General features: G+C 34.0%; 2 protein-coding genes across 2 annotated transcripts; one reads left to right on the forward strand and one right to left on the reverse strand.

Annotated features, from left to right (window-relative positions):
- mbt (serine/threonine-protein kinase PAK mbt) lies at nucleotides 1–21,185 on the forward strand. The gene is made up of 6 exons (XM_072530449.1): nucleotides 1–752; nucleotides 11,622–12,013; nucleotides 14,057–14,345; nucleotides 15,301–15,494; nucleotides 16,173–16,400; nucleotides 19,430–21,185. The coding sequence occupies exons 1-6, from the start codon at nucleotides 302–304 to the stop codon at nucleotides 19,592–19,594; spliced, it is 1,719 nt and encodes a 572-aa protein (XP_072386550.1). The 5' UTR covers nucleotides 1–301; the 3' UTR covers nucleotides 19,595–21,185.
- LOC140440145 (uncharacterized) lies at nucleotides 20,355–27,386 on the reverse strand. The gene is made up of 2 exons (XM_072530450.1): nucleotides 21,184–27,386; nucleotides 20,355–20,494 (listed from the first exon to the last, which is right to left on the reverse strand). The coding sequence occupies exon 1, from the start codon at nucleotides 27,112–27,114 to the stop codon at nucleotides 25,774–25,776; it is 1,341 nt and encodes a 446-aa protein (XP_072386551.1). The 5' UTR covers nucleotides 27,115–27,386; the 3' UTR covers nucleotides 20,355–20,494; nucleotides 21,184–25,773.
- Between the last annotated feature and the right edge of the window lie 465 nt (nucleotides 27,387–27,851).

A 27,851-nucleotide genomic window follows, 5' to 3' on the forward strand; every position in this document is an offset into this window, starting at 1 on the left:
TAGAGGGTTCTAAGTGCGAAAACTGGGCGATTTCTTGTTTATTTGTAGTTTTTTTAGTTATTTGCGTCGACTTATATTGTGATTAATAATATTGATGAAGTGATTAAGTGACTTGTAGGAAAACGAAATGAAAACGCTATTTGTCAAAAAGAAGCAGTCGTTAGATTTATTTTCAAAACATTTAAATCAGGTTATGTAGCACGTATGTTGACACTACTAGAGAGTTTTGTACAAATATTTCAAGAAGTATTTTAACCTACTTAGGACTTCCTTTGCTACTTTTTAATTGTTGAGCATTGCAATGTTTAGTAAGAAAAAGAAGAAACCTCAAATATCACAGCCGACCAATTTTGAACACAGAGTTCATACAGGCTATGATAAACATGAAGGAAAATATGTAGGGCTTCCACTGCAATGGGCTTCAATTGTGGGCAATAACCAGATCTTAAAATCAACCAACAGACCACTACCTCTAGTTGATCCTTCCGAGATTACACCAACTGAGATATTAGACCTGAAAACCATTGTAAGGGGAGATCACAAAAATGAAAGCAAACAAGGTGTACCTCAAGTCAAACCTAATAATGGTATCATGCTTCCCAAAACTTCCAATGTTGCTAGATCAAATTCTCTTAGATCTTCTAGTCCTCCTAGATTAAGAAGAGACCATAGGAACAACACCAATGTGCCTCCATCAGTACCTGAGGAACAAATTATGCAGTATACATCAATGCGGAGAGATCCTAGTATAAGTAAGTTACTCCAATTAAACTTTACGTTTTAATATTATTAAATTATACTTAGGAAACATTTGATCACAAGTTCATAAATAAATGTGCCATTAAATGAATTCATATTCTGAAAAATACCAGGTAAGTTCCCCTGTCTGACGACTGTGTATGTTTTGTTAATTCAAGCATTTATATATCAATCCATATTTCCTTGTTTGATATATGCCAATTGAAAACGAAGAAAAGGAAACAAAAACAACTAAAACAAGTTTAAATAACAAATATTTCTATAGAATAACACAAATAATCAAATAAAGAGTAAAAACAAAACAAGAAGTGTATAAAAAGCTGAACCGACATGGGAAGCCTAATGTATGTAAAATATCAAAACTATTTTGTATTGAAAATATGCATGAAAGGATGGTTTATTTAACTAAATAAATAGAGTATAAGTAATCAAAAACAAAACACTTCAGTCATAATTTATTATTAGTGATATAATTTTATATTAAATTAGACACAGGCAATTTGTTCCAAAAACAACAATAATGCATTCTATAAAAAGATTTAAGAGTGCATAGAAAAGCTTCATTAGAGGTTTAACGTAAGCACTAGATCTTGTACATAAAAACAAAGTATTAAAATAGTAGAGGAAATAATATAAAAAACAAAACAATCTAACATAAAGTTACAGCTCACTGATCTTATTGTGGCCAATAATAAGCCCCTCTATATTAACTCTATAACAAGCTATATATTAATATTAACTCATTAACACACAAATGATATTTTTTCGAATTTAAAAATTTTACTTATATGTAATAATTATTGTAGTAATATAGTAAAATTGTTTTATATATTTGGATTTTTGCCTGTTCTATAAATAGTCACTGGGTGTTAGTGATATCATAATTGCATGTATGTATGAATGAGATAAAAACAGTTATGGGAATTAAAATTTTTATATGTTCTATAAAACAATTTTTGCACAATTTTTGTTAGTGATTTGGCTTTACAATTGAAGACCCCAGTACAAAAACTGGTTACGTGCAGTTCTTATAGTTTTGAGAAAAATGAGAAAAAAACGTTGTAAGTCACATAGTTTTATAAAATTTAATTATTTTATATTTTCTGTGGAAAACAGAAATCCAAGGTTGTTGTATGTGGTACTTTTTGAATTTGAATTTTTGAAAATTAAGTTCAATTTTTTTTTTTTAAATTTCCACATGGACGGTTTTTGCTCTCAAAATCTAGAAAAAACTGAAAATTTAAGGAAATACATAAGGAAAAAGTAAAATATCAAGTAAATACAAAAAATAGTAGTATATTTTAAAGTAAAACATTACAAAAATGATGTGACTTTTACATGAAATACAAAATGGCAGATAAATATAGTGTATTTTAGTCATAATCTAATTGTTCTCGTGTAATAGCGTCAAAAAAAAAGGAAAATAAGCGGGAGGTACATATTTTTTTACTATTGGTACAATACTGTTGTATTTCTTTTATTTAAGTGGGAGTTGTTCTTTATATGCCAATAGAATCATATTTAGGTCTATGAATGTACCTGGGTTTTTAAAGAAAGGGTAACATGTTACACTAGAAGGATTGTGAGATTCTGTAACACACACATTTTCTGGCATTGTAGAATCATGAATAAATATTCGGTACTTAGATATTGTAAATGGTTTTTTCTTGACAACTGAAGTCTTTTTAAAGTGCCTCCAAAAATGTTTTAAAATCAAAAATCATTTCTTGTGTAACACACTCAACAACAAACTTTTTACTGCAGCTTTCTACCATAGAGTACCACTCTTCAGGCAAATATAATATTTCTTTTTTGCACTTTTTTTGTTCTATAGTACCAAAGTCACGATCACATGTTAGAAAACTGTGACCTGGCTCTGAAAATGATGCTCTATTTTTAAAAATCGTTTATTATTAACTAAAACTGTTAACAAATGAACCATTACAGCATTTTTGTTTTGCCCAGTGCAGTTGTCAGAAAATATATAAAGGGTTTTTACTTGGTCGCTTATGTATTTTTTAATAAAATGCCATAAATACGAGGTAGTCTCTATGCAACCCTTTTTTGATATAGTTTCATCTGACATGTAATTAACCAACTGATTTTTTTTGCATGAATGGAATAGTTGATTAAATACCCAAATCTGTCGTGCATAAAATATCTCCCCTGTTGTTAAGACAGGTACAGGTAGATTTTGTTGGTAGTCCAAACAGATTGTTTCAATAGATGGGTCAACTTTTGCCAGCTCGGTTTTTTCTTTAAGATCGTCATAAAAGGCTTGCGCTTTTCGCAAGTGAAGTTCTTTTTGCACTTCCAACCTTTTCTTTTCTTCCTCAGTTGAGGCAGACTCTATCTGCACTTTCAATGCATCGCAAGTTGAGCACGTGTCAGTTCTTGGATATCCAGAAAACAGGTTAAAATTTTCGGTAAAATATCTATAATAGAAATCATAGGTTATTTTAGAATTAATTTTTTTCGTGCTTCATTAACAAAGTGTATTGTTCTGACTCGTACTACTGCAAGTAAAGTTCATGCATTCTTTTTACGTTAAGATCGGCTGGAAGGTATCTTTCTTGAGACTCGTTACGAGAATAATGGGACTTGCGTGAAGGAAAGCTTTTGATGTGCTCATTGAGCGTAGCGACTATTTCATCTAGTATTTTATTAGGCCGATTATGATGCTTTCCCCTTCCATCTGTGTCAGGTAGGTTACCAGTAGCTCGAAAATTTTTAATTCTTTGAACAGGACTTTTAGTAATAGCATGCATATTACAAAATGCAGTGCGACAAACTAAAAAAGTTTTTGTTCCTACTTTCATATGGTACTTATATGAAAATTTTTTGGTTTCGGTAATGGTAGCCTTTCTCCTTCTTGATACCCATTGTATAAAATTTTGTAAAAATTTCTTCTTTTTTCAGCTCTGTAAAGTTATCGAAACACTCATTCTTCTCATGGCGTCGTCTACTTCGTTCCTCCAGGATCTTCGGGGTCGTCCTCTTTTGCTCCTTCGTATGGGGCTCCATTCGGTTATTTTCTTTATCCATCTGCTGTCGCTAGTTCTTCTTACATGTACATACCACGTTAGTCTTTTTTGTTCTATATACATATGTTAGTATGTCTGTTTCTATTGATGTTCTTTGCTTTATTTCGTCATTACTTCTCCTATCCGTTCTTGTTACTCTGCAGCATCCTCGCAGGCATTCCATCTCTGTTGCTACTATCTTACTGCTATTTTTTCTTGTTTATAATCTAATTTTCAGCCCCATATGTCATAATACTCCGCACTAATGTTTTATAAATCTTGATTTTTGTCTTCATATTTAGGTGTCTATCCCACCATACTGAGTTAAGTTGTCGGATTGCTGTTCTTGTTTGTCCTAATCTTTGCTTAGTTTCTTTGTTACGTTGTCGTCAATCTGTAGATCTTCTATGTCTTCTTCACTTGTAGATAGGTACTCTGTTTTCGCGAGGTTAATATCTAGGCCAGTCTTGGTATATTTTTCTTGTAGTTTCTTCATCATGTAACCTGAGGTCTTCTTGGTCTTGTGCAATCACTACTTGATCGTCTGTTAATACTTGAGCAAATCTAAAAATATTGTTGTGTTTGACTATCACACTAATACAAGCCTTCTCTCAAGAGTGACTGAAATAAGAGATTTTTAGGGTGTTACTTGACAGTTCCTTTTCATTTATCCCTCACATCAACAGTTTGTCAAATAAAGCACACTACGTTCCAGCTCTTACGAAGAGCTGGAACTGAACGCGAATTGTTACAAACTATTAAACAACGAAAAGTTTGCTATTTTGATATATAATGGGAGGTGATAAATATGAGAGATTAAGATTGATTTCAATGGATAGATAGAAGACACGGTGTTATCTGCACACTGTGTCTTCAATATAGTCTTACAAAAAGGACATTAGAGACACGCATTTAGACAACAGATGAAGTATAACAGGAGTCAGGGCAAGACCTACAAAAATTCTAACCAATCTGGCAGCGGCAGCAGAAGGAATTGGTCTACCAAGTGCAAATTAAGTTTATACCGACTAACACGTAAAAGAACTGGTAATGTTGATGCAGATCTCACTGTTAATGATCAATATTTCGAAGTTGTGGAAAATTTCATATATCTTGTTAGGTGTGGAGAAGACATTTGATACTCGCCAACAGGTGCCACTGTGCCCTATCAAAATATCTTCTTTCTACCTTTTTTCACACAAAAGATACTATGAAAAATCTTTAGAGCAGTTTGTGAAAACGGAACATGGAAACTGCGGTACAACTGCGCAATCGGTAAGTACGAGCAGGTAATTAGACAATCCAAGCACAAAACAGGTACTCATCCATTTTAGTCTACAGGTACTCATCTAGCGCTGCAGAGATATGAACAAAGACGTGTACATATGCTTTATAGACTACGCAAAAGCATTCGATAACGTAAAGCACGAAAATAGTTCTCCATAAGATCGGAGTCGACTACAGAGACATTCGAACAATAGCGAGTCTCTATTGGGGCCAAACAGCTAAAGTAAAAGTAGGATCTACATTGACCAATAAAATTGAGATCAAGAAAAGGGTACGACAGGGCTGTATCTTGTCTCCTATTCTCTTTAATATATACTCAGAAGAAGTATTTAAGACAGCGCTGGAGGAAAGCACAGAAGGCATAAAGATAAATGGAGAAATAATTAATAACATAAGGTATGCTGATGACACTGTGATTCTAGCAAGTAGCATGTAGGAACTGAGTTACCTAATGAGTAAGATACAAAAAACAAGTGCACAATACGGACTCAGACTAAATATCACAAAAACCAAATGGATGTTAGTAAGCAAAACCCAACAACCACCACAGCAACTGATATTAGACAATGAAAGAATTGAACACGTGGATTCGTACATCTACTTGGGAACAACAGTTAACTCAAATTGGGATCAAGCGAAGTAAATACGTATAAGAGTAGAAAAGGCAAGAGCATCGTTCACTAGCATGAAGCAAATTTTCACCTCTAAAAGCCTCACCCTACCTCTCAAAATTCGACTTCTGAAATGTTATGTATTCCCGGTTTTGTTATATGGAATGGAGGCGTGGACAATGACCGCAACATTGATGAAAAAAGTAGAGGCCTTCGAAATGTGGGCTTACCGACGTATATTACGTATATCCTGGACTGAGCACGTGACCAACGAAGAAGTACTACGCCGGATAGGTAAAGAGAGAGAGGTAGGAATAAGTATAAAGAAAAGAAAGTTGGAATACTTGGGTCACGTTATGAGACATAATAAATATAGAGTACTACAACTGATCGTTCAAGGGAAAATAGACAGCAGAAGGGGTCCAGGGAGGAGAAGACACTCGTGGCTCCAAAACTTGCGGCAATGGTTCGGATTGTCATCTGCTGAAATATTCAGATCTGCCGTAAACAAAGTCAGAATAGCCATGTTGATTGCCAACGTTCGGAACGGACAAGGCACATGAAGAAGAAGAAGAAGCACAAAACATAACTGTGGAGTAGGAAACTTGAGACAGTGAAGATTATCTAGCACCACGGATGTGATGATGACTTGTCAGTTACATATTTGTCTGAGAACATAGACGACATCCTTATAGGATTTGCCTGATTAAAACCCTTGTTCATATTCATAGGGAAGTAAAAAGATTGTTTTTATTTGTTATAATATTCGTTATAAGTTTTAATGTTTTAAACTTTAGTATTTTCAAAGACACCAATAAACGTATATGTGTATACCAAGGGTCAAATAGTAGAACAGGTAAATTCCACAAAAACATTGGGAGCAAATATCAATAGTCAGTGTAATCCAAAAAAAGAAATCCTATCAAGAATCGAACAAGCAAGGAAAGCATTCATGAGCATGAAAACATTTTTTACAAGATCAGACCTTAGTCCGCAGTTTAGAATCCGAATGATCAGATGTTGCGTTTTTTCTGTCTTCTGTATGGCTGTGAAAGTTGGACAATGGACTCTGAAATAGAAAAAAAAACGGGTGTTGCAGTCCAGTGGGACTGCCGGTGGAAGTTACACTTCTGTACACGCATTCGCCGTTACAAATTTATTTGGGAGTCAATCTGCACAATCATTACATATGTAATTCTATAGGTAAGACATAGCAGAAAGAGAAACAGAATTAATAACAACTTACTAACAATGAAGGATTAAATTAATATTTTGATGAAAATGTTTTTTATTTTCATATATGTATGAAAAGAGTTGAATGCAAAAAATTTTTTACACATACTCTGCAGTAAAATTCATTGTTTATTTTGTTATTAATATAATAATACAATAAAAATTAAACTGCAATATTCATAAGTATTTAAAAATGACAATAATATACATAAAAAAATACACTACAATACAGTGCAACATAATTCCATATAATAATACAATACAAATTAAAATGTAATATCCATAAGTATTTAAAAATGACAATAATGTAATAATATTAATAAAAAAAGTCCTCCCCGACTGGGAATCGAACCCCGGTCTCCCGCGTGACAGGCGGGGATACTGACTACTATACTACCGAGGACATGACACAAATGTATTTCAAAATTGACAGTTCTGGATCATACAGTGATTTATTGGGATTATTATTTTGAAATACAAAAGACTAATATAATTATGAACATTTAATAAATAATACAAAACATATCACCTAAATAATAATATTAATAAATATTTTATTATATGTATAATATTATATGTATATATATCTTTATATAATATATATAATATTAAATTATATATACAAAAGGAACATTTTTATATTCGAGAGAGGAAGAGAGAGAAAATATATCTTCTGTCTCTCTCTTACTCATTATCTTACATATGTAATGATTTCACAGATTCACTCCCATACAAATTTCCAACGTGGAGCGCGCGTATAGAAGTATAACTTCAAAAATAGATGCCTTTGAGATGTATATATACAGAAGAATGTTGAGAATTCCATGGGTACAAAGAGTTACTAATGTTGAGGTACTTCGTCGCATGTGTAAACAAAAAGAATTACTAAGAATAATCAAAGAGAGGAAAATGCAATACTTGGGCCATGTGTTGAGAGGCGAAAGATACGAATTATTTCAAGTTATACTGAAAGGAGAAGTACAGGGCAAAAGGTCAGTAGGAAGACGCTAGAACTCGTGGCTGAAAGACCTGAGGAGATGGTTCGACCGCTCATCCGCAGAAATCTTTCGCGCAGCAGTTTCCAAAACTACAATTACCATTTGGATCGCCAACCTTCGAAAGGAGATGGCGCCATGAGAAGAAGAAGTTTTAATGTGGTACTCTGTAATTCGAAGTAATTAAAAATATATATTTGTAGGGACATAGAAAATCATTTTATTCTGAAACACCAAAAAGATTATTGTGCGTCCCTCATATATATCTGTTGTGCAGAGTAATAATCAATTTAGCAACACACCCACCCCCTGTATTGTGTAAACAAACCCACTATATAAGTTTATAATTGATTGGTTGAACCATACAATAAATATGAAATTCCTTGTCCTTGATATATGACCTTAAAGCTGTTATTTTTGAGCAGAGCGTAAAAAATTTCCTATTAAATACCAGTTGTGTGTGTGTTTTTGTTATATTTATGGGGAGGATTTCGTATTAAGTGAATTTTCCATTATTGGTACACAGTTTGTTTACAGAAAGATAGAGAAACAAAGTTATTTACCGATTGCTTTATTGCATAGGATACAGTGCATTAGTAAGTGACTGTTGTAATAGTTTATGTGATATTGTAAATGTTTTTTCTTATTTTTGTGGTGAAAGTTGATTTTCAATGTATGCAATTTTTGTTCGACTAACGTCATGGAAAATAAAAAATAATTTATTTAGTGCTAATAGGATTTTAGATATTTTGTATGAAATTATTTATTTGTTAGTTAAGTCGATAACTAATGTGTTCGTTCCACTCCTGTTTCCGTTTGGTCACCCATCCATTTATGTCTTCTATATTACATGCTCTTCTTATGTTTTCGCTTCTCTCCCTATCCAACAGACTTTTCCCTGATATTCGTCGGAGTATTTTCATCTCTGTTGTTTCTAGTAGTCGTCCCGTTTTAGATGTGTCAGGTCTTATTTCCGCCGTGTATGTTTATATATGTCTAATGGCTGCTTTATAGATTCTTGTTTTTGTGTCTTGTCATAGGTGTTTGTTCCTCCAGATTGTGTCATTAAGAGATCCTGACGCTTTACTTGCTTTTAAGCTTTGTTGTCGTACTTCTTCTTTCAATTCATTAGTTTCATAAAAATAATGAATAACCATTATCCATTATTTGATGCGGTTAAATTGAATTCGACGATAATTTTTTCTAATCTACTACAATTTTATGGCCCTGATACAATTATCCCACTCTCCAGGGTTGAGAACACTTCTTCTTCTTATACGGCACGACAGACCAAATTGAGCCTTGGCACAAGCAAGGGCTTGTTCGTCGCTGTTTACTGTGTCTTCCCAGTGCTTTCTTGGCTTTCCAACCGGTCTCTTTCCCTGCATTCTAGCATTCTAGCAAAGCTCGTTGTTGTATTGACTTCTGAAAATTCCGTTTTCCCTTACAGGTCCTAGTATTCTCCTCAGTACTTTTCTTTCGAATGTGTCGAGTTTGCTTTTGGATATTTCTTTCAGGACCCATGCTTCACTGCCATAGCATGGTAGCTATTGGTCGAATTAAGGTTTTATAGATTTTTTATAGATTCTCATCTTTGTATTTGATTGATTGATTTTTTATAGATTCTCTTATAGATTCTCATCTCTGTATTTGATTGATTGATTTTTTTATAGATTCTCATCTTTGTATTTCGGTGGATATTTTTAGACGTAAATATATGGGAGAGGGCAAAATAAGCTCTGTTTGCTTGCGTTATTATCTTCCGTATTTCTCCATCTTCTGATCCGTCGGCATATATTTCTACTCCCAGGTATGTAAACTTTCCAACCGTTTAAATGTCATCTTCATGTGTAATGTTTTGTGGGACTATATTTCTTCTCGTCTGTCATTATTTTTGTTCTTTATGTGTTAGCCTTGTAGTTTGCGTTTTTAGTTCGGTTGGTCAGTAGGTTTCCTCGTCAAGTTTGCATTTGTCTAATCGCATACTCCAGTGCCAGGTTAAACAATGTTGGGGCCAGCCCATCTCCCCGCTTTAGTCCCTGCGAAATTTTGGAAAAGTATGTCCGGTGGTTTTATATTCGTATACATGCCTGAGTTTCATCTTCTTCTTCTTCAAGTGCCATCTTCGTTCCGAAGGTTGGCGATCATCAGGCCTATACGTATTTTCGAAACTGCTGACCGAAACAATTCGTTGTTGCTACAGCTATACCATTCCCGTAGATTCTTTAGCCAGGAGTTTCGTCTTCTTCCTATGGACCTTTTTCCTGCTATTTTCCCTTGCATAATTATTCGAAGCAGTTCATCCATTGTGGCTTTAATGAGTCTAATTAGCTTGTGTGGTACTGCCAATTCAGCCAATATATTGTAGAGTTTGTTCCTTTTGACAGTATATACGTAGGACTTTATATGCTGTACATAGTAGAGAAATTCCACGGTAGTTTTTGCACTGGAGTTTGTCTCCTTCTTTATAGATCGGGCATGCTATACTTTTCTTCCAGTCGTCGGGTATTTTCTCTTCTTGCCATATGTCTTTGAGGAGCGCGTGGATGTGACTTGCTAGGTAGTCGGCACCTACCTTATACAATTCTGCTAGTATTTCGTCAACTCCAAGGGGCCTTATTGTTTTTCTGGGCCTTAATAGTTGCGAGAACTTCCTCTATGGTTGGAGCTTCTACTCCATTCTCTTCTACGTAGTCCGTGCCCGTTTCATCTTCCATGTCTACTTCTGTACCAAGTAGGTTCTGAAAATAATGCTTCCAGGTTTCTGTGACTTTCTGTTGGTCACTGATTATTTGCCCATTTTCATCTTAACATAGACTTGTTTGAGGTTTATACCTACTTTTTATCTTTTTAGGTGTTCGTAAGCCTCTCTAATTTCGTTGTTTTTGAAATTTTCTTCCTTTTTTTCTATTTGTCCATTTTCATAGGCTCTTTTTTTTATTTCTACGTATCTTGTCTGCTTTCCGTCTTGCGACTTTAAATAATGTTCGTGTTTCCCGTGTTCTTCTTGTTGTATACGATTTGTGTGCTTCATTTCTTTCCTCTATTGCTTGTCTGCACTCGTCATCGAACCATGCTCCTCTTCCCGCCCTTTTCTTGTTTCCCAGGGTGGACGCTGTCGCTGTCAGTACTGCTGTTTTGATATTATTCCATTTGTCCTCTATGGAGTGCAGTTCTAGCGTCCTTAACTCATTTGCGACTTCTTCTTAGAACTTCTCTTCCTGAATCTTCAGTTTTTCCAGGTCCAGTTTGTTTGTTCTTTGTTGTTGTTGTCTTTCTTTCTTTGTTTTGTTTGTCTCCCCAGGGTTGAGAACACTAGCATAATATATAATGTAAGTACATTAGCCTATTTTATCGTATCTATTGCTGATCTAAACGAGCACATCGATGCTTTGGTAGTCCACCGTCGTATATTTTTTAGCCAGGAATTTCGTGGTGAAAACCAGAATATTTTAAATTGATTTCGAGCGCACCTTGGAAATAGTAAAAAAAACTTGTACGATGTCAGATGAAGTACTGAAGGCAAACTATAAACTGTACAGTTCATTAGGAAAACATATAAAACTGATAAATTTCCCGTATCACCAAATTATAATTTGTTAGATTAAAATATCTGTTGTAATTGTAGATATTTATCTATTGTAATGCTTTATTTTTAATTTCTTACTGACAATAGTTAAACATGCTTAATATTGGTATTTTCAACCTTTTAGGCAAACCCCAAGTACGAGATAATTCTCCTGCTGAACGTTCCCTAAGCAATCACGAAGTTCCAAATTCTCATCTAAATGGTAACATCCCCGAGCAATACATGGGCTATCATCCGCGCGATCATCCCCAGATCTCGCCGGCCGGATCCATGATGTCTTCGGGACCTCCTCCCATGGCTCCCATTCCTCACATGGGTGCACATCCGAATTCCAGCCACGGTGGTTCTCATCAAAGCCTTCAACATGCAGGGTACCATCCTGCACCAGCGCGACATGACCAGAACCAAAATTTGAAGAACGGCGTGCAACAGGCTCAACCTGCACATGCTCCCGCCAGCGCTACGGGGCAGGTTTCGTCCAGTAAACATCATGAACAACGGTTGACACACGAACAAGTGAGTTATATTATGCTGTGAAAATAATGTAATTTCTAGAGGTTTCTAAATAACCCACTAACTTTGGATTTTAATGTTTAATCTTTATTGTCTTTGTCTTTATCCCCATGCGGGGTCGGCTTCACTGATTACATTTCTCTACGTTTCTATCTTAGGTCATATTAATATCAATCCCTCTTATTGAAAGTTCTTTTACCAAAAGCAAAGCCTGGTCAGTATCTCTTTATTCACCTGTAGATTGTGATTCCTTGAATTGACACGAGTTCGATGTAAAATGTCATCTGACATGTCTTGCTTGTAGTTGTTCCACAGTTCGCGTGGGTTCGATCGCAAACTATGATCCACTAGGAAACTAAGTTCCTGCAGCTGGCTGTATACCATGTATCACAAAATTTTTTATTTCAAATCCTTTATAAAAGGTATATAATAAAATACCCAAACGGGCTATATCACAATGACATTACAGAACGTTTTCGGAAGGTTAATTTCCATCATCAGTGCAACGTTAATGCAAAATGTATGTGGTTAATACTTACGAAGTATACATGCTATGAGCCACTAAAATATATGTGTAAAAACCCGTTAAATGTTCTTAATTTATAGTTATGTTACATTATATATTATTACATCCTAATTTGTATTTCTGTATCGTCTTTTCAAGCTTTCAATCACCCCTTAATCCAACGGTTGAACCAAGCTTGCCACATTAGGAGGAAGAAAGATAATTTTTATGTTATCTGTCTCACATGTTAGGTTTCCAGGATAAGTTGGAGCATTATCCAGAAGTATGACTGCTTTAGTGGGAAGATTTACGCTGTTAAGATGGCGCGTTAATCTCGGAACAAATTCACGCTCAAACTATTCTTTGAATAGATCAGCGCTCATCAATGCTGATTTTTGTGATCTGTAGAATACGGGGACGGACGATGGATGTTAATTTTTAAATGCACGCGATTTAGCGGACTTACCAACAAAGAAAAGAGGAATTTTGTATGTTCCTGCTGCATTTGAACAAACAGTAACTGTAATATGCTCTTTATTCTTTTTAAATCCAGAAGCCGATTTTTCATGACTTCCCAAAAATATGTTTTCTTGAAGGATTTTAAAATTGAGACCCGTCTCATCCATGTTATATACTTGTTCGGGTTTTATATTTTCCATTTTTATAATTTCTACAAACTTGGAGGTAAAATCAGTTGCTCCTGAAGCGTCGCGGACATGTTTTCTCCACTTACGTGTGCATAATTAACTCCGTGACGTGCCTTCTAGCGCGTCAGCCAACCTTCACTTGCAATAAATTCGCCTTCCTCTATAATTTTGCTGTGTATACATACAGCCTTTTCCCTTAGAATCGGGCCGCTAATAGGTGTGCCCCTTCGTCGTTCTTGAAGGAACCACAACCAAAGAACTTTATCTACTATCTCGAATTTCGTTTTTTTAGTGCATCTAGTTTTAGATTTTTATCTGATTCCATTTGGGCGCAGAAATCCTCGATTGAACGCCGATCTCTTCGCCAGTCATTCACTGTACTTTTTTCCACATTCAACTCTGAACAAATTTTCTTTACTGATTCACCTTTGTCGATCCGTCTTGGGGAGTCTACTGTATTAGAAATTTATCTTTTGTCACTGGATGGATCTCCCCTGTGTTAGGTAAGCAATCATGGATTTAGCGTCCTTGAATCAGGTTTAATCACCATGACATATTTTAGTTTGATAAACACAGTTTAATTGATGACACATTACAAAAATGGATCTTTTTGTTTGTGAAAACTATGACTTCATAGTAGCAGTGTCAGGAATTTGCAGTTTTTTTTGCAAAATTGAGAATTGTAGAAAACTAAATGAAATGCTAAAATTTAAAATTTAGTATATCACCAGTATTCCTTGTACTTTATCATTTTTATCCTGGGTATACAAATTACCAATAAACCAATAATTACTTTAATTTTTCTGTTTACATATGAACATGTTAAGAAAGAAAACATTGTCACCAGAAACTACCATTTTATTATAATTTTAAAGACTTAACTTTTTTTTTTAGTTTCGGGCAGCTCTACAAATGGTCGTGTCATCGAAAGATCCTCGGGAAAACCTCGAGAGATTCATCAAAATTGGAGAGGGGTCTACTGGCACCGTATGCATAGCTCACGATCGTACGACAGGCCGACAAGTTGCGGTGAAGAAAATGGACTTGAGAAAACAACAACGAAGAGAACTGTTATTCAACGAGGTGGTCATCATGAGGGATTACCATCATCCGAATATTGTGGAAATGTTCGACAGTTATTTGGTGAACGATGAGTTGTGGGTAGTAATGGAGTTTTTGGAAGGTAAGGTTTTTAAACTGAAAACCAAAAGTATGCTTTTTATACAATTTTTATATGAATTCTTTCGAGATATTGATCAAGAGTAGTTTTAAGGTCATGTTTCTCCAAAAACCTTGTTTTTCTTTTAATAAATTTGATTGATAGTACAATAGATATTTGAAAATAAAACTTTTTACAGGTGAAAGTACATTAAACTACTTGAAAAAAAATTCTTTTTTCTTTTTTTTTAAAGGCAGCTCTGAAGATGCCTGCCCAAACTCATCCAATTTGTTGATGGGTGTCATTATTTCTTGGAAACGAATTATACGAACGCAAAAAACTAAATGGTTTCATATTCTGTATCTAATTGGTTATGGTCGGTGCTACAATGAATCATTTTCACCGAACAAAAAAAAACAAAATGGCGAATTTTTTAATTTTTCGACTCTTTTTTTTTTCACTTTTAATTGTTGATAACTTTTTTAAGTAACAATGAATATTTTTGGTTGTAGCACCGATCATAGAGAGACATCTAAAGAGTAAAATGCCGTTTGGTTCATCTTGATGTGCACTAGTTTCGAAATACGAGTGACACCCAGTTGAAAAACGTGGTTTCGAGAAAAGTCCATTAAAAGAAGTAGCTGCATTCGCGACTATTCCTAAAATTTCAGCTATTTTTGAAAAAAAAAATTTCGATTTTTTGAAAATTGTTTGGAGGAATCTGGTCTTGTCTGCCTTTCAAGGCAAAACTTTGTCTAAATAAATAAAGTTAAACTAGTTAGGAACGTTTTTAATTTGTATCTATAAGATATATAGATTGAAGCAAAGAAAAAGATTTTGTACTAAATCTAACGGTTAAAATGATAATTTTTATTGACTACAATAAAGTAATAATACTAGAACAATTTTATTAGTATTTAATTGTCAATTTTATCCACTTAGTTGATTTTAGTGTACTCAGTAACTTACTCTATTACAGGTGGAGCTCTTACCGACATCGTTACTCATTCAAGAATGGACGAAGAGCAAATTGCAACGGTGTGTAAGCAGTGCCTTAAGGCTCTAGCTTACCTTCATTCCCAAGGAGTTATACACAGAGATATCAAATCCGATTCGATATTACTAGCCCTTGATGGAAGGGTCAAATTGTCCGATTTTGGTTTTTGTGCGCAGGTGAGTAGTTATCCCTATTTGTAATCAATTTATAATTGATTATTATTTATTACGAGTCTCTTTACTAATACATGTAAGATTGCCTTTTGAGTTTATACACAAAATTGCTTATTTTTTGGGTTATATCTTCTCTATCCAATTTATTTTTGTATACTTTGGCGCATACAAGATGCCAAAAAGAGAGAATTAAGTTTCTTCCACTTAAAAGCTAATATTAAATTAATTTTTGAAATTTACACCAAGGACTTTTGATATAATAGAAGTAAAACAAAAAACCAAAAGAAAAACTGCAAATCTAGACAGAATAAGTCAAATACACTCACTGAGTCAATAAAGAGTAAATACAGCGCCTATCCATAATTACGTTACCAGCGACAGGGGTACGTTCAAATAAATTGCGACGTTGTCGGCGTGTGCAAAACGTCTAAAAAGGTCGCCGAAAAATTGCATTGATAGGTGTCAACCCTTTGACGAGTTGATTTGGCATGGGCGCCTTCTGCATTAGTGACACAGTCTTTCTTTTCCCAAATGGGGGTCAGAACATAATAAATCTGCAGTAATTAAGAAAAGACATCATAAAATGGGATCAGAGTAGGAGTACATGAGTTTCAAGATGGACAAGAAAGATATGACTAAGAGATAAAAGCATTTTCCTAATTTTTTTTTATCCCCTTTTAGGTTTCTCAAGAACTTCCGAAACGAAAATCGCTGGTAGGAACTCCGTACTGGATGTCTCCCGAAGTGATTTCCAGATTACCCTACGGACCAGAAGTCGATATTTGGTCTTTAGGTATTATGGTCATCGAAATGGTAGACGGAGAGCCGCCGTTATTCAACGAACCTCCTTTACAAGCAATGAGGAGGATAAGGGAAATGCCTCCACCGAAACTTAAAAATGCTCACAAGGTAATATCTTTATAGCTGTTATATAACTAGTTTAAGAAATGACCTGACATAAATTTATCGATAACTATACATTCAATAAAAATTTCAATGATATCCAACCATCTCATTTTTATTAATTAGCCATATTTTTATAATGAATCCAGCTATTCTTTTCTGTGATATTACTTGCTCTTCTTTCAATATATCTGCCGAAAGTTTAACTTATCTTGTACGTTTATTATTTCTAGTTCCTGTATTACTTCTTTTGCCTCTTCGTCTGTTGGGTCTTGTATTATTTGTGTTTGGTTTTTTCCTGTATTCTTTTCTATTTTTATTTTCACGCCGTTTTATATGTTTTTGGAAATATTTTAACCATCTTTGTGGTTCATGTGTTTTATCTCCCAAAAGTATCAGTAGTGTGTAACCACGTTCTATTTATAATTGTGGAATGTTTGGGAAATAATACAAAATTTTAATTGTAATTTATATCTCCTTCTTGAAATGTCAGAGTACCGATATTGAATACACAACTCAGCTAATTGTAGTGGGAAAAATAGTGGGACAACCCTGCGGTATACCACAATATCTACTTTTCATTTCTAGAAAAATTTGTATAACTCTTCGACGCTTCTCTTGTATTATTTTAATTTTCTTTGTATAAAGTATTTGTAATTTGTAATATTTCAATACCCTATACAAAAGTAAGTAGAACCACAAATTTTGTTTCTTATTCCAAATTGCAATCAAATACCACTTTACTTTTATAAGTGCATATTTGACTAACACAATCCTTGCGATGACTTGGTGATTTTAATATAAATTTTAAAATTGAATCTGATCCTTTTTTATATTCAAAATCTGTATTCAAAGTCAACATCTTTTGGTCTAAAAGTAACTATAAACGGTTATACTGGAATCACATACCAGTCCAGTAGTTGCATCGACATTATGACAAATTTTTCTGAAAATATCTACAGAGTGGGCGTATTTGAACCTTGTTTTTCTGACCATCGAGCTCAATTTTTATTTATTGACTCTCAGCATAAAGTTGTTGACACTAATCAAACATTTCAACGGTTTATTACTTCTTCTGGTTTACAGAATCTTAAACGTGCGCTAGCTAGTACAAAGATTGACTTTTTCTATGATATTAATAATTATCCTGATTTTTTGACAGTCTTTCTTACCGAAACTTATAACAATTTAATATTAAAGCATTTTCCACTAAACAAAGTACAACAAACTGCTAAAAAAACACCCGTGCAATTGTTTAATAATTAATTAAGGTCTTACAGATCTAATCTTTCACTCATTATACACATTGCAGATGCCACTAAGGATCCCGATTTGTTAAGACGACACAGACCAACTCTATACAGTTGGTCTGTGTCGTCTTAACTGACAAGAACCACGTGTTAAAAACCGAGCAGAGAGACATGTAGTTCCTCAAGTATTAATTTATCCATTGTCATCGACCTAGAGTCAACACATAATTTAAGTTTGGAAATATGTAACTCATATATGGATGTCATAGAAATCTATGACTTCATTGTTAGCTTCAAGCATTGATTATAAACCACCCACTAGATAGCTCACCTCGTGGTAACCGAAAGACGTATTAACAACTAGATGGCGTTACTCGAAAAACGTATTGAGATTTCTCATTCTCTCTCTGACTTGCGAGGAGGTAGGAGTAATGTCAGGGCCGAACTTACCCTATAGGTGTATTATCTGTGACAAGTGTTATGACAAGTTATAGCGGAATTTTATAAAAATAGGACATTTTAGATAAAATGACCTCTGTAACTCATAAGTGTTTTTACGCGGGATGTTTTGAAACAAACGATGGAACAAATAGTAATATACCTTTCGTTAAATTTCCCCTGAAAGACGTAGAGCGCACAAAAATTTGGCAAAAAAACTGCGGGAATATTGATATTGATAGATATCAGTGACCTGAAACAGAGGGTAAACTCTATAGAACAAAAGTTGCTTAGAATTACTGATTTTAGGCACTTCCGAACTTATCTTGAACATATAGTTTTTCACTCCTGAGAAGGTGTGATACTGAACCATAGTGCAAAAGCATCATCTTTTTTTCTTTGACATCTTGCCTAGGCGTAAGCCAAATTTCATGTAAGTAAATCCAAGCGATTCTTTAAAATTAGGCGGTTTTGCAATATTTTACCGTGAGTGAATAAACTAAATCTTCAAATAAATTCTGTATATTAGCTTGAAATATTTTAGTTTGCATCAATTCTGGAAATTAATTTGTTTGAAAAGTCACAAAAAAGTAATTTAAATGAGATGTAATTTATCACTGCTAATTTTATTATGTATTTTATATTTTGTTATTTTTTGTATTGTATTGATAAATAAATAATTTTTATAAAACCTCTACTGTTTTCATTAATCAATTTTTAGCGTTTTTTCTGAAGTAAAATCGAAATTCAATAATATAAATTACAAGCACGTTAAAATTATTTGTGAAAATGCTGAATGCCATCCTTATATTGTCGTCTATTGCACTAGACAATGGCCGGAACAAGCAACTCAAATTTATTTTTCAATCTTGGCAAATATTTCAATAATGTCGCCACCATACAGTCAGGTAGTACTTAGGCGTGAGGGGCCAAGAGGTGTAAGTGGGCGGAGTTTAACACTGAATTCGTTTTTACCTAAGAGTGAGGTATCTATGGGTGGTTTATAATCAATGCTTCAAGTACATAAGGCACTGAAGATGATCTGATTAGATCGAAAACGTTATGCTGCTACTGTATAAATTTTGACGACACTTGTAAAAGTTTTAAAAAGTTTTAACTACATGTTTATTTTATATACCTAAATACAATGGTGAAGTGTTTTAACTTCTGTATGTTTTTTTTTAATAAAACTTTGTTTTTTCTACCAGAAGTCCTATTCAGAATACAATTTCTACCAGAAATTGTATTCTGAAAATAAAGAAATATTAAAGATAACAATTCTAATAGAAGCTTTTTTTCTGTTTCAATTTATAATCTTTTGAAGCTATTTTTATTATTATTTATTAGGTGTCGCCAAGATTGCAGTCATTCTTGGACAGGATGTTGGTCAGGGATCCCGCTCAACGAGCAACTGCGCAGGAGCTATTGGCGCATCCGTTCTTACGACAAGCTGGACCTCCAGCCTTGCTTGTTCCCTTGATGCGCGGCGTCAAAAACACGAGTTATACTTAAGGTAATTGGGTCACAGCAAGCAGTCAAAATAAATTGTAAAAATGATATTATTTACTACTTATTATATGATTTTGACAAAACAGAACATTTCTTCTTTTACATCTTTTATTTGAGAATATTGTTTTTCCTCTGCTTGTATTTTTGAAGTATATACAGTAAAGTAACAAAAACATTGTGCACACTATTCAAATTTAAGGAAAGGAAATTTACGAAAATACAACGATTGATACTCTTTACTGAATAGTCTTTACTCACATTCGTGCAATCAAAACCGTAGATGAGATTCTATACTGTGAATTTATTTTGACTGTCTTCAACCCTGTACGAAAATGCATATATGTTGATACTAGTTAGGGGTACATATTAATTATTTTTTGTAGTTATACCAAATATTTTTTCGATTAATTGTAACATTGAGTATGTTTTATATAGGTTATATATAAATGATTAAGTTATTTTTTATTATTATCGAATTTTATATATTTTTTCATCAAATATTGTATTGTAATTGTAAATTTTTTTCTAGAAAATATTGACTGTAGGAGGGTATTTGACGAAATATGGATATTTTACAATTTTATAGGAATCATGCCGTATAGATACGGCAATTGACATATCGCTTTCATATTTGAAGGTATTGTTAGTGTTATTATCTTATATAAACTTGTATTTTCATCCCAGACGATATCTATAAAACCTCTGCAAACTTGTCCGTATTTTATTATGGATCTTTTGAATTGGATTCATCGTCGCTGATTATTTTGTATTTAATTATTTTTCAAAACGAAAACAATCAGTTAACTGTAGGGTATTTTATAATACAAAAACTTCTGTTGCTTGGAGATGGTTATCGCTGTGCTGTTTAGTGAGTTTACTACTAAGATAATAGTAATCTTATATCTTTGGCCTAAACATAAACTGTTTAAAAACAAAACACATGGTGTTTAGCCGTTTAGCACATCAAGATGCACGATTATATGTTGATGGTCATATAATTCAAAGAGTGTCCAGTTTTAATTATCTTGGCTGCCATATTACTGAACAACTGGATCCAGATCAAGAGATAAAACGTAGAATCGAGATAGCCCGCACGACATTTTTAAAAATGACGTCATTCTTCTGTAATGATAACTTTTGGTCACTCCTCTTATACGGTGTCGAAGCATGGACATTAAAAATACCCACCATTAATCGTCTGGAGGCCTTTGAAATGTGGCTGCACAGACGTATACTAAAAATTCCATGGACGGCTATGCTGACAAATGTGGCAGTCCTTGAGAGAGCAAATGCTGCTCGCGTGCTGCTTGATAACATCAAATGGCAGAAATGGTAGAAAGATGACCTATTTTGGACACGTAGTAAGGGGAGACCGATATAATATTCTTCAACTTATTATGATGGGTAAAATCGAAGGACGCAGAGGAATTGGTAGAAAGCAGGCCTCTTGGTTGAAGAATATCAGGGAGTGGACAGGAATGAGGAAAGCTGAGCAACTCTTTTGAATAGCTCAAGACAGAGACAGTTTCGCCATGTTAATCGCCAACGTCAAGGGGACTTGATAGGGCACGTTAAGAAGAAGAATCTTATACTACATATCAATTATCGCGAATCTAAGTGACAGGGTATTGCTTGGCCTACGAGATTATACATCTCACCTAATATCCAATGCACGAGAGGGAGAGAAGTACATAGAGTGATAAAAGGATTTGTTACATACGAGCCTCTTCCCATATCAGTTGACCCAACGTTAGATTTATAAGAAAATTAAATTCTGGCAGAATGTTTTTTCAAAGCTTTTTTCATTTCGCGCCACAAAGTCTCTATCGGGGGACAAGTCGGGACTGTTAAATACCCATTCCAGAAGTGGTATGCCATGGTCTTCAATCCATTTTAAACTCTTTTTTGATGTATGACAAGCTACGTCGTCCTGTTGAAAGACAAAATCTTCCGCTGATATAAGCGGTGTTCCATGATCGGTAAAAGAGATTATTCTAAAGTATTCCCATATTTGTCCGTGTTTACAATCCCATAGATAAAATGTAACTTTCCCACACCTTTAGACGACATGCTGCCCCAGATCACGACAAATGCAGGAAATTTGACTTTTCTCTTGAGGCAGTCGGGATGGAAAGCTTCATTTTTCCTGCGAATGACGCGATTCCTACTGTCTCCAACACACACTTCAGATCTGGACTCATCACTCCATTGTATTGAATGCCATTGCGACTGAGTCCAATCTTTATACTCTTTTGACCATCTTAGTCAATTTTTCTTTTGTTGTAATGTTAAAAGTGGTCTAATAATATTGGGGGGGGGGGGGGGTTAAGCGTGATAATTTAGGATTGAAGCTGTAGATGAATCGACTAAACCCCTCAAATGAAATGTCTCCACTCTGATAAGGCTGTCACCATTGTAGAAGACGTCTGTCTCAATGTCCTTATCAATGCCTCTACAATTTTTTTTAGGAGATACTTATCCCTGCGAGCGGGGCAAGGCTTACTGGTTCCACTAGTCTGGACTGACTGGTTTCGCCCTCGCGGATTTACAAGAGGGTAGGAAAATCTTCAGGAAAGGAAGGGAATAAGGACTTCTCGGTCTCAGGTCCTGCAAAGAGTGAGAGGCTATGGGCTTACGTTAGAAGCCGGAGCATTGCATAAGCGAAATGTGTATCTCTTCTAGTCTCGACCTGTAACGGCTAGGAATAACAAAAACAAATTTCGAGTTTACGATGTATTAACTATACAGTATACTACAAAATATCAGTTAGGACCAAAAATGTTCGATCAGGCGCGAAGGGAGACGAGAAGAGACAAGCAAGGAATTAAAGGTCGGACAATTCCGTATTATTAGATATACCTTGGGTTAGTATATAGATCTTAGTTACCTTCGCGTATTTAGGCTCTAGCTAGGGAATACGCCTCCAGTCTACAGGGATTTGAGATTGCGAACCTTCGAATCTCCAGTTGCCGACACTTATACGTCACACTATCCCGTCGAGTTAAATAACGCGTCCACTGTCTGCGTATCGTCCGATCTCCACACTATGGCGTGGAGCGTCTGGCGTGACCACTTCCCACTGGTCCCCCTGGCGTCGGGCCACTCTCGGCGCCGCGCTCTTACTGTCCTATCTGACCCACTTCATTCCGTTTTTATGTATCGCCAACTCGAACCTTAGATTCTTTTTGTCACGTATTCCATGTGTTAAACTGGATCACGCTATGTAAAAACTTCTTAGTCAGCTCAATTCTTCTCACTTGTTTAACAATTCGTACCTTGTATTAATTTCCAACAAGGTCTAAGTGTCGTAATTTTTAAACATTCAGGCTTGTGTTAAACTGGGTCAATTATTTTGTTTTTAATTTGAAATGTATACGTTAAACTGTGTCGAATTTATTCTTTATTAATTTGGAATATATAATAATTACTTAAATAATTATTACTCTTTACTAGGCTAATTGTCCCTTAATTTTTCCTTCTTTATTTCCTTGCTGTTTACATTACAGTGGCATTTCTTAACCTAAAATAAAATGAAATTTATTAAAAACAATTCGTACTAATTTTTTCAACTATAAAACTTACTTTATAAGTACCAAATTCTAATTTGTGGGCCTGCCGGTGACATGTGCCTTCCAATAACGTCACTCCATAAAACGCTTAACTCCATATAATTTGCTCTACGATTTTTCACTGTAATATTGTCTTAATGCCCTTAGATCTGCTTCGTTTATTTTAATTTTGCGTACATTTTATATCTTCTGACTATATTTCTTACAATATAGCGCGACAATTGCAACATATTCACGATTTCCGAATTGGATTTTCCAGAATTAAAAATTTTAATAATGGTTGAATCAATTTTCTCATTGATAACTTTACCTGGACCCATTGTACAATACACAAACGGCAAAAAGCTTTACAATACTTCAAAATATATTTGACATTAACTGACAATATTATTGTTTTAATGTCATTTTTCCATAGCTACCTCTGGATTTAACGTAATGAAAAAATCAACGAATGAAAGTGAATGCATAGCCAGGGTTTAGTGAATTTTTTTTATTGTTGAAAATAAATAAAAAACCATAATGTATTGGTAATGTTTTTAATAAATATTAATAAAAATGCCATATTAATTAATCTGGGAATTTATAAAAACATGCAGAATATAAGTTGTTTATGGTAATCGACTTCAAATGGGTCAACTGATATGGGAAGGGGCTCGTATTTCGTATGCCGACAATCTATACAATTTGGCACGAATTTGAACTGTATAGGATACAATACAAAAAAAAGAAACACCCAATCGATTTCGAGATTGAATTGGACTAAAAGAAATTGTGCTAAACGTTTCTCAATGTTATGCCTCTCAAAACGGCTACTCATTGCCGTGCGACTTCGTTTTTTAGATAGGATAGTATTTAGGGTTTAATTACCCATATTCTGTCGTCTTTCTTTTCTATATCAAAACAATAACTGAAAGGTAATTATACTACCCTAAACTACTATATTATACAATGTATTAGATCCAAATTCTTCTCTATCCTCCTCTGATCTTTTAACTAATATGTGATTAAATTTGGAACAGGAAGTAAAGTAATTATAATTATATAGAATAAATTGTGTTATTGTTGATTTGTTGAACGTTGAACCTTCCTACAGTTAATATTTCAAATCCTGTATGGATTGGCATTATGAATGACTATGTAATTATTTGCGTAAATGTATGATTTTTCGCAGCAAATTATGGTACGAATATTTTTAGACGAAATTACAATTCTTTTCAGTTCAGTTTATTTGGACACTTATTTTTATTTGACACTTGAAATCTATTTTTTTTTTTTGATTTTATGACAGAAGAAATATAGCGGGATATACAAAAAAATATTTAAATATTTCTTTCGCCGGAATAGTAATTCGAATCATAATAATCCAACTGCACAATACAACAAAATAGTGAAAGCTCGCAAAGGCCATGAACGTTAGAAATACAAGACGCAAACAAATGAACTAGTTAACTACCAAATTTCGAGCGTTGTTGCCAAATATATTTGTATAACAGCCTGACGACACTGCGCTAAAGCAACAATAAAATTGACAAGTTAATTCCTTGCTTCATTGGTCAGTGAAGAAGAGGAAGACCCAAAACAAGGTTCCTTGACAACATCGATGAAGACATGAGAAATTATGGAAATACGTGCTTGACGGAGGCGATGGATATGGACCACTGGAGAGAAATTCGTGGGGATGCTAGGACCTACACAGGATTGTAAATCCAGAATGATGATGATGATGCATAATCACATTATCACATTTTTTGTATTGTAGTTCTTCGAGGACAAGACTGTATATTCATTGTTGTGTGCGTTTGTAAAGTTTAATTATTATATTAAAAGGAAAAGAACAAAGTCAACAACACAGCGAATTAAAAAAAAAAAACAAAACTAATCGTTAATATCATTAAGTCAACTGTTACAAACGTGATAAGAATCAAGTAAAATAGAATCAAATGATTATTGTGCAATATTAATGATCAAAGGCTACCAACAGCTGCAGTTTAATGTTAAATACTACTTCTTTTGCTAATTGAGATAGTTGTTTGTATTATGTCATATTGCTGGCAAATTTCACAGGAAAAGAATATGTTAAAATCGGGACAAATAACAGAATTCTCTTAATTTAGGTCAAATAACAAAATCTCATTGGTAAATGTGAATGCACAGTGAATTAAAAATCACTAATAATACATTATGATCAATATTCTCTAGACGGTGCTCTTATAAGTATTATATATACTCTACTAGGTACCCGCCCATTCACAGCCTCTGCTGAATGAGTTATAGTTTATTTTTATGAACGAGAGAGTAATTAGCATAATTTTAACTGGTAGCTCCGACCACTCCATGGGCGTGCTCAAGATTAATTGAAAAATTACTTTGAATAATTGTAAAAAATAAATGAATTATTTCAGTGTTATAAAGTGTTATGTGTATGTAAACAAAAGTGACCTCTTTTATCACACACTATATTAGAACTGACTGGCCTACATTAAAAAGGGTTTTAAAAAATTCACATTTTTTTTAATTTTTAAAAATTACAAAAGAGAAAAAGAGTTTTTAAAACCGTCTAAGGTATGTTAAATAGATGAATAAAAATATTAATATAAAACTTACAGCTACTTGTTACAAATCCAAATCAGATTCAGAAGATGAACTTTCAGAACCAAGATTTATAATAACTGGCTCGATCATTTTATCAGTAATATTGTCCAGCTTCCACATTTTTTCCTCTTCTTTAATAGTGTGATTTACTGCCTTTTCCCAGTTTTCAGGTTTTACATTATTTACGGCCTCCAAAAACAACTGTTTAACATCATGAATTTTAAAAGTGGTATTTTTTCTTGAAACTTCACTCTTTATCTGTGCCCATACCAGTTCAATCGGGTTTAATTCACAATGATATGGTGGGGATCTAAGTACTGTCATTCCACGATTTTTGGCAATTTCATCAATTTCGTATTTTTTAAATTTTTCTTTATGAAGGGCACACAACGAATAAAGTTCCTTTCTTATAGATCCGGGATGGTACGTAATATTTTTTGAACTCAGCCAATTCTGCAAATCTTTTTTTAACCACTTGGTTGTGGGCAGTCCTTCTATAAGTCTGGAGTGATAACTTGCATTATCCATTACTATTACACAGTTCTTAGGAAGAAGATCTATCATTTGTTCGAACCATTCTTGAAAGACATCAGCGTTCATGTCTTCATGGTAGTCACCGGTACGAGTTGATTCAAAAGTTAATAAACCACCTTCAACAAAACCGTCTGAACTGCCAATGTGTACTATTATCAGCCTGCGTCCCTTTCCTGATGGTGGGTTTAAACCAGTAGATAAGTTATTTACAAAAGCGTGCCTTTGACTTGTAACAGTTTCATCCTGCCAAAATTTATTTGGTGTATGACCCTCGTTGATCCATGTTTCATCAAGATAAAATATTTTTCTTTTTTGGTTTCTCATTTCCTTTATGGTTCTTAGAAAATGTCTTCTCCATATGACAATATCGCTTCTTTCTAATAAAATAGACTTTCTGGGATTCTTTTTCCAGCGGAAGCCTATTTCTTTTAAAAGTTTCCATAACGTACTTCGACTCATTTCTGGGTAATCCTTATCATCTCGAACTGAGACAAGAACTTTATCCAATGTTGGAAATTCTTGTCTAAAGAAGAATTCATGCACTTTCCGTCGAAGTCCTTCTTTAAAATGATATTCTATTTGAAATTTTGGTTTCCCTGGAGCATTACGTGGCATTTGAAAACTACCACATTTCTCTTCTTTAATAACTCTGTAAATCGTAGATTTCCCAACACCAAGTGTACTGCTAACTAACTTAACGGTCTCATCAACACTTTCACATAAACGTTTGTCTGTAAATGATTTAAAACAATTAAATATTAATGTTTTTTCATTAACTGTTAAAGGACCAATTTTTCGGCGTTTACACGGCACTTCCAAATTTTCCATAACACTAGTATACACAATAAACTGCACCTTGCAACTGAAGTACCTACTTTTAGTGAACTGTTAAGAATTTTGAATACGCCACTTGGACCTTCCTACAAAATGGAAAAATCCACTATCACATTTTCTGTGGAATAAGTTTAGAAGGTAATTATCTAGTCAATTACTGTCGTAGATTCCTGGAATTAAAGAATTAAATGTTTGATTGTTGAAACCCTTACTTCGTGGAATGCACTCATTTCAGATAAAATAAAACGTTTTATTTTATCTAAAGAATTAAACTTTATTTTGCAAATAGGCAAAGAATTAAACTTTATTTTGCAAATAGATAAAATAAAACGTTTTATTTTATCTAAAGAATTAAACTTTATTTTGCAAATAGGTAGGTACTTATTAAACTTTTATTGGTTATATATAACCAATAAAATAAACATCTTACATTTCTTGCAAATTCATTAGTACCTGTTAACCTCCATCACTCCGACACTGGCAACCTTATTTAGGGATTAGTAACCCTCACAACTATTGTATTCTATTCTGCTCCAACCTTTATACCTGGTGGTCATACTCAATTTAAAATTGTTTTCCTATATACTTCTGTAAACTTGTTGACAAATATCTGTTTTTCATTGAGTCACCCGTATCAACAGTTTAGGGATTTGCATACATAATTTATTGTTTTATTACTCTCTCATACATAAAAATACACTATAACAGTGAGAGAAAGCAAAAAAGAAAAT

This window comes from Diabrotica undecimpunctata, chromosome 4 (genome assembly GCF_040954645.1).
Source record: "Diabrotica undecimpunctata isolate CICGRU chromosome 4, icDiaUnde3, whole genome shotgun sequence".
Classification (NCBI taxonomy): domain Eukaryota; kingdom Metazoa; phylum Arthropoda; class Insecta; order Coleoptera; family Chrysomelidae; genus Diabrotica; species Diabrotica undecimpunctata.

What these genes read in the sequence shown, in the direction of transcription:
- mbt (XM_072530449.1), top strand. Translation starts at nt 302, where the DNA reads ATGTTTAGTAAGAAAAAGAAGAAACCTCAAATATCACAGCCGACCAAT. An exon ending in AGTAATGGAGTTTTTGGAAG is followed by an intron (nt 14,346 to 15,300) that starts GTAAGGTTTTTA and finishes ACTCTATTACAG; the next exon opens with GTGGAGCTCTTACCGACATC. An exon ending in ATTTTGGTTTTTGTGCGCAG is followed by an intron (nt 15,495 to 16,172) that starts GTGAGTAGTTAT and finishes ATCCCCTTTTAG; the next exon opens with GTTTCTCAAGAACTTCCGAA.
- LOC140440145 (XM_072530450.1), bottom strand. Translation starts at nt 27,114, where the DNA reads ATGGAAAATTTGGAAGTGCCGTGTAAACGCCGAAAAATTGGTCCTTTA.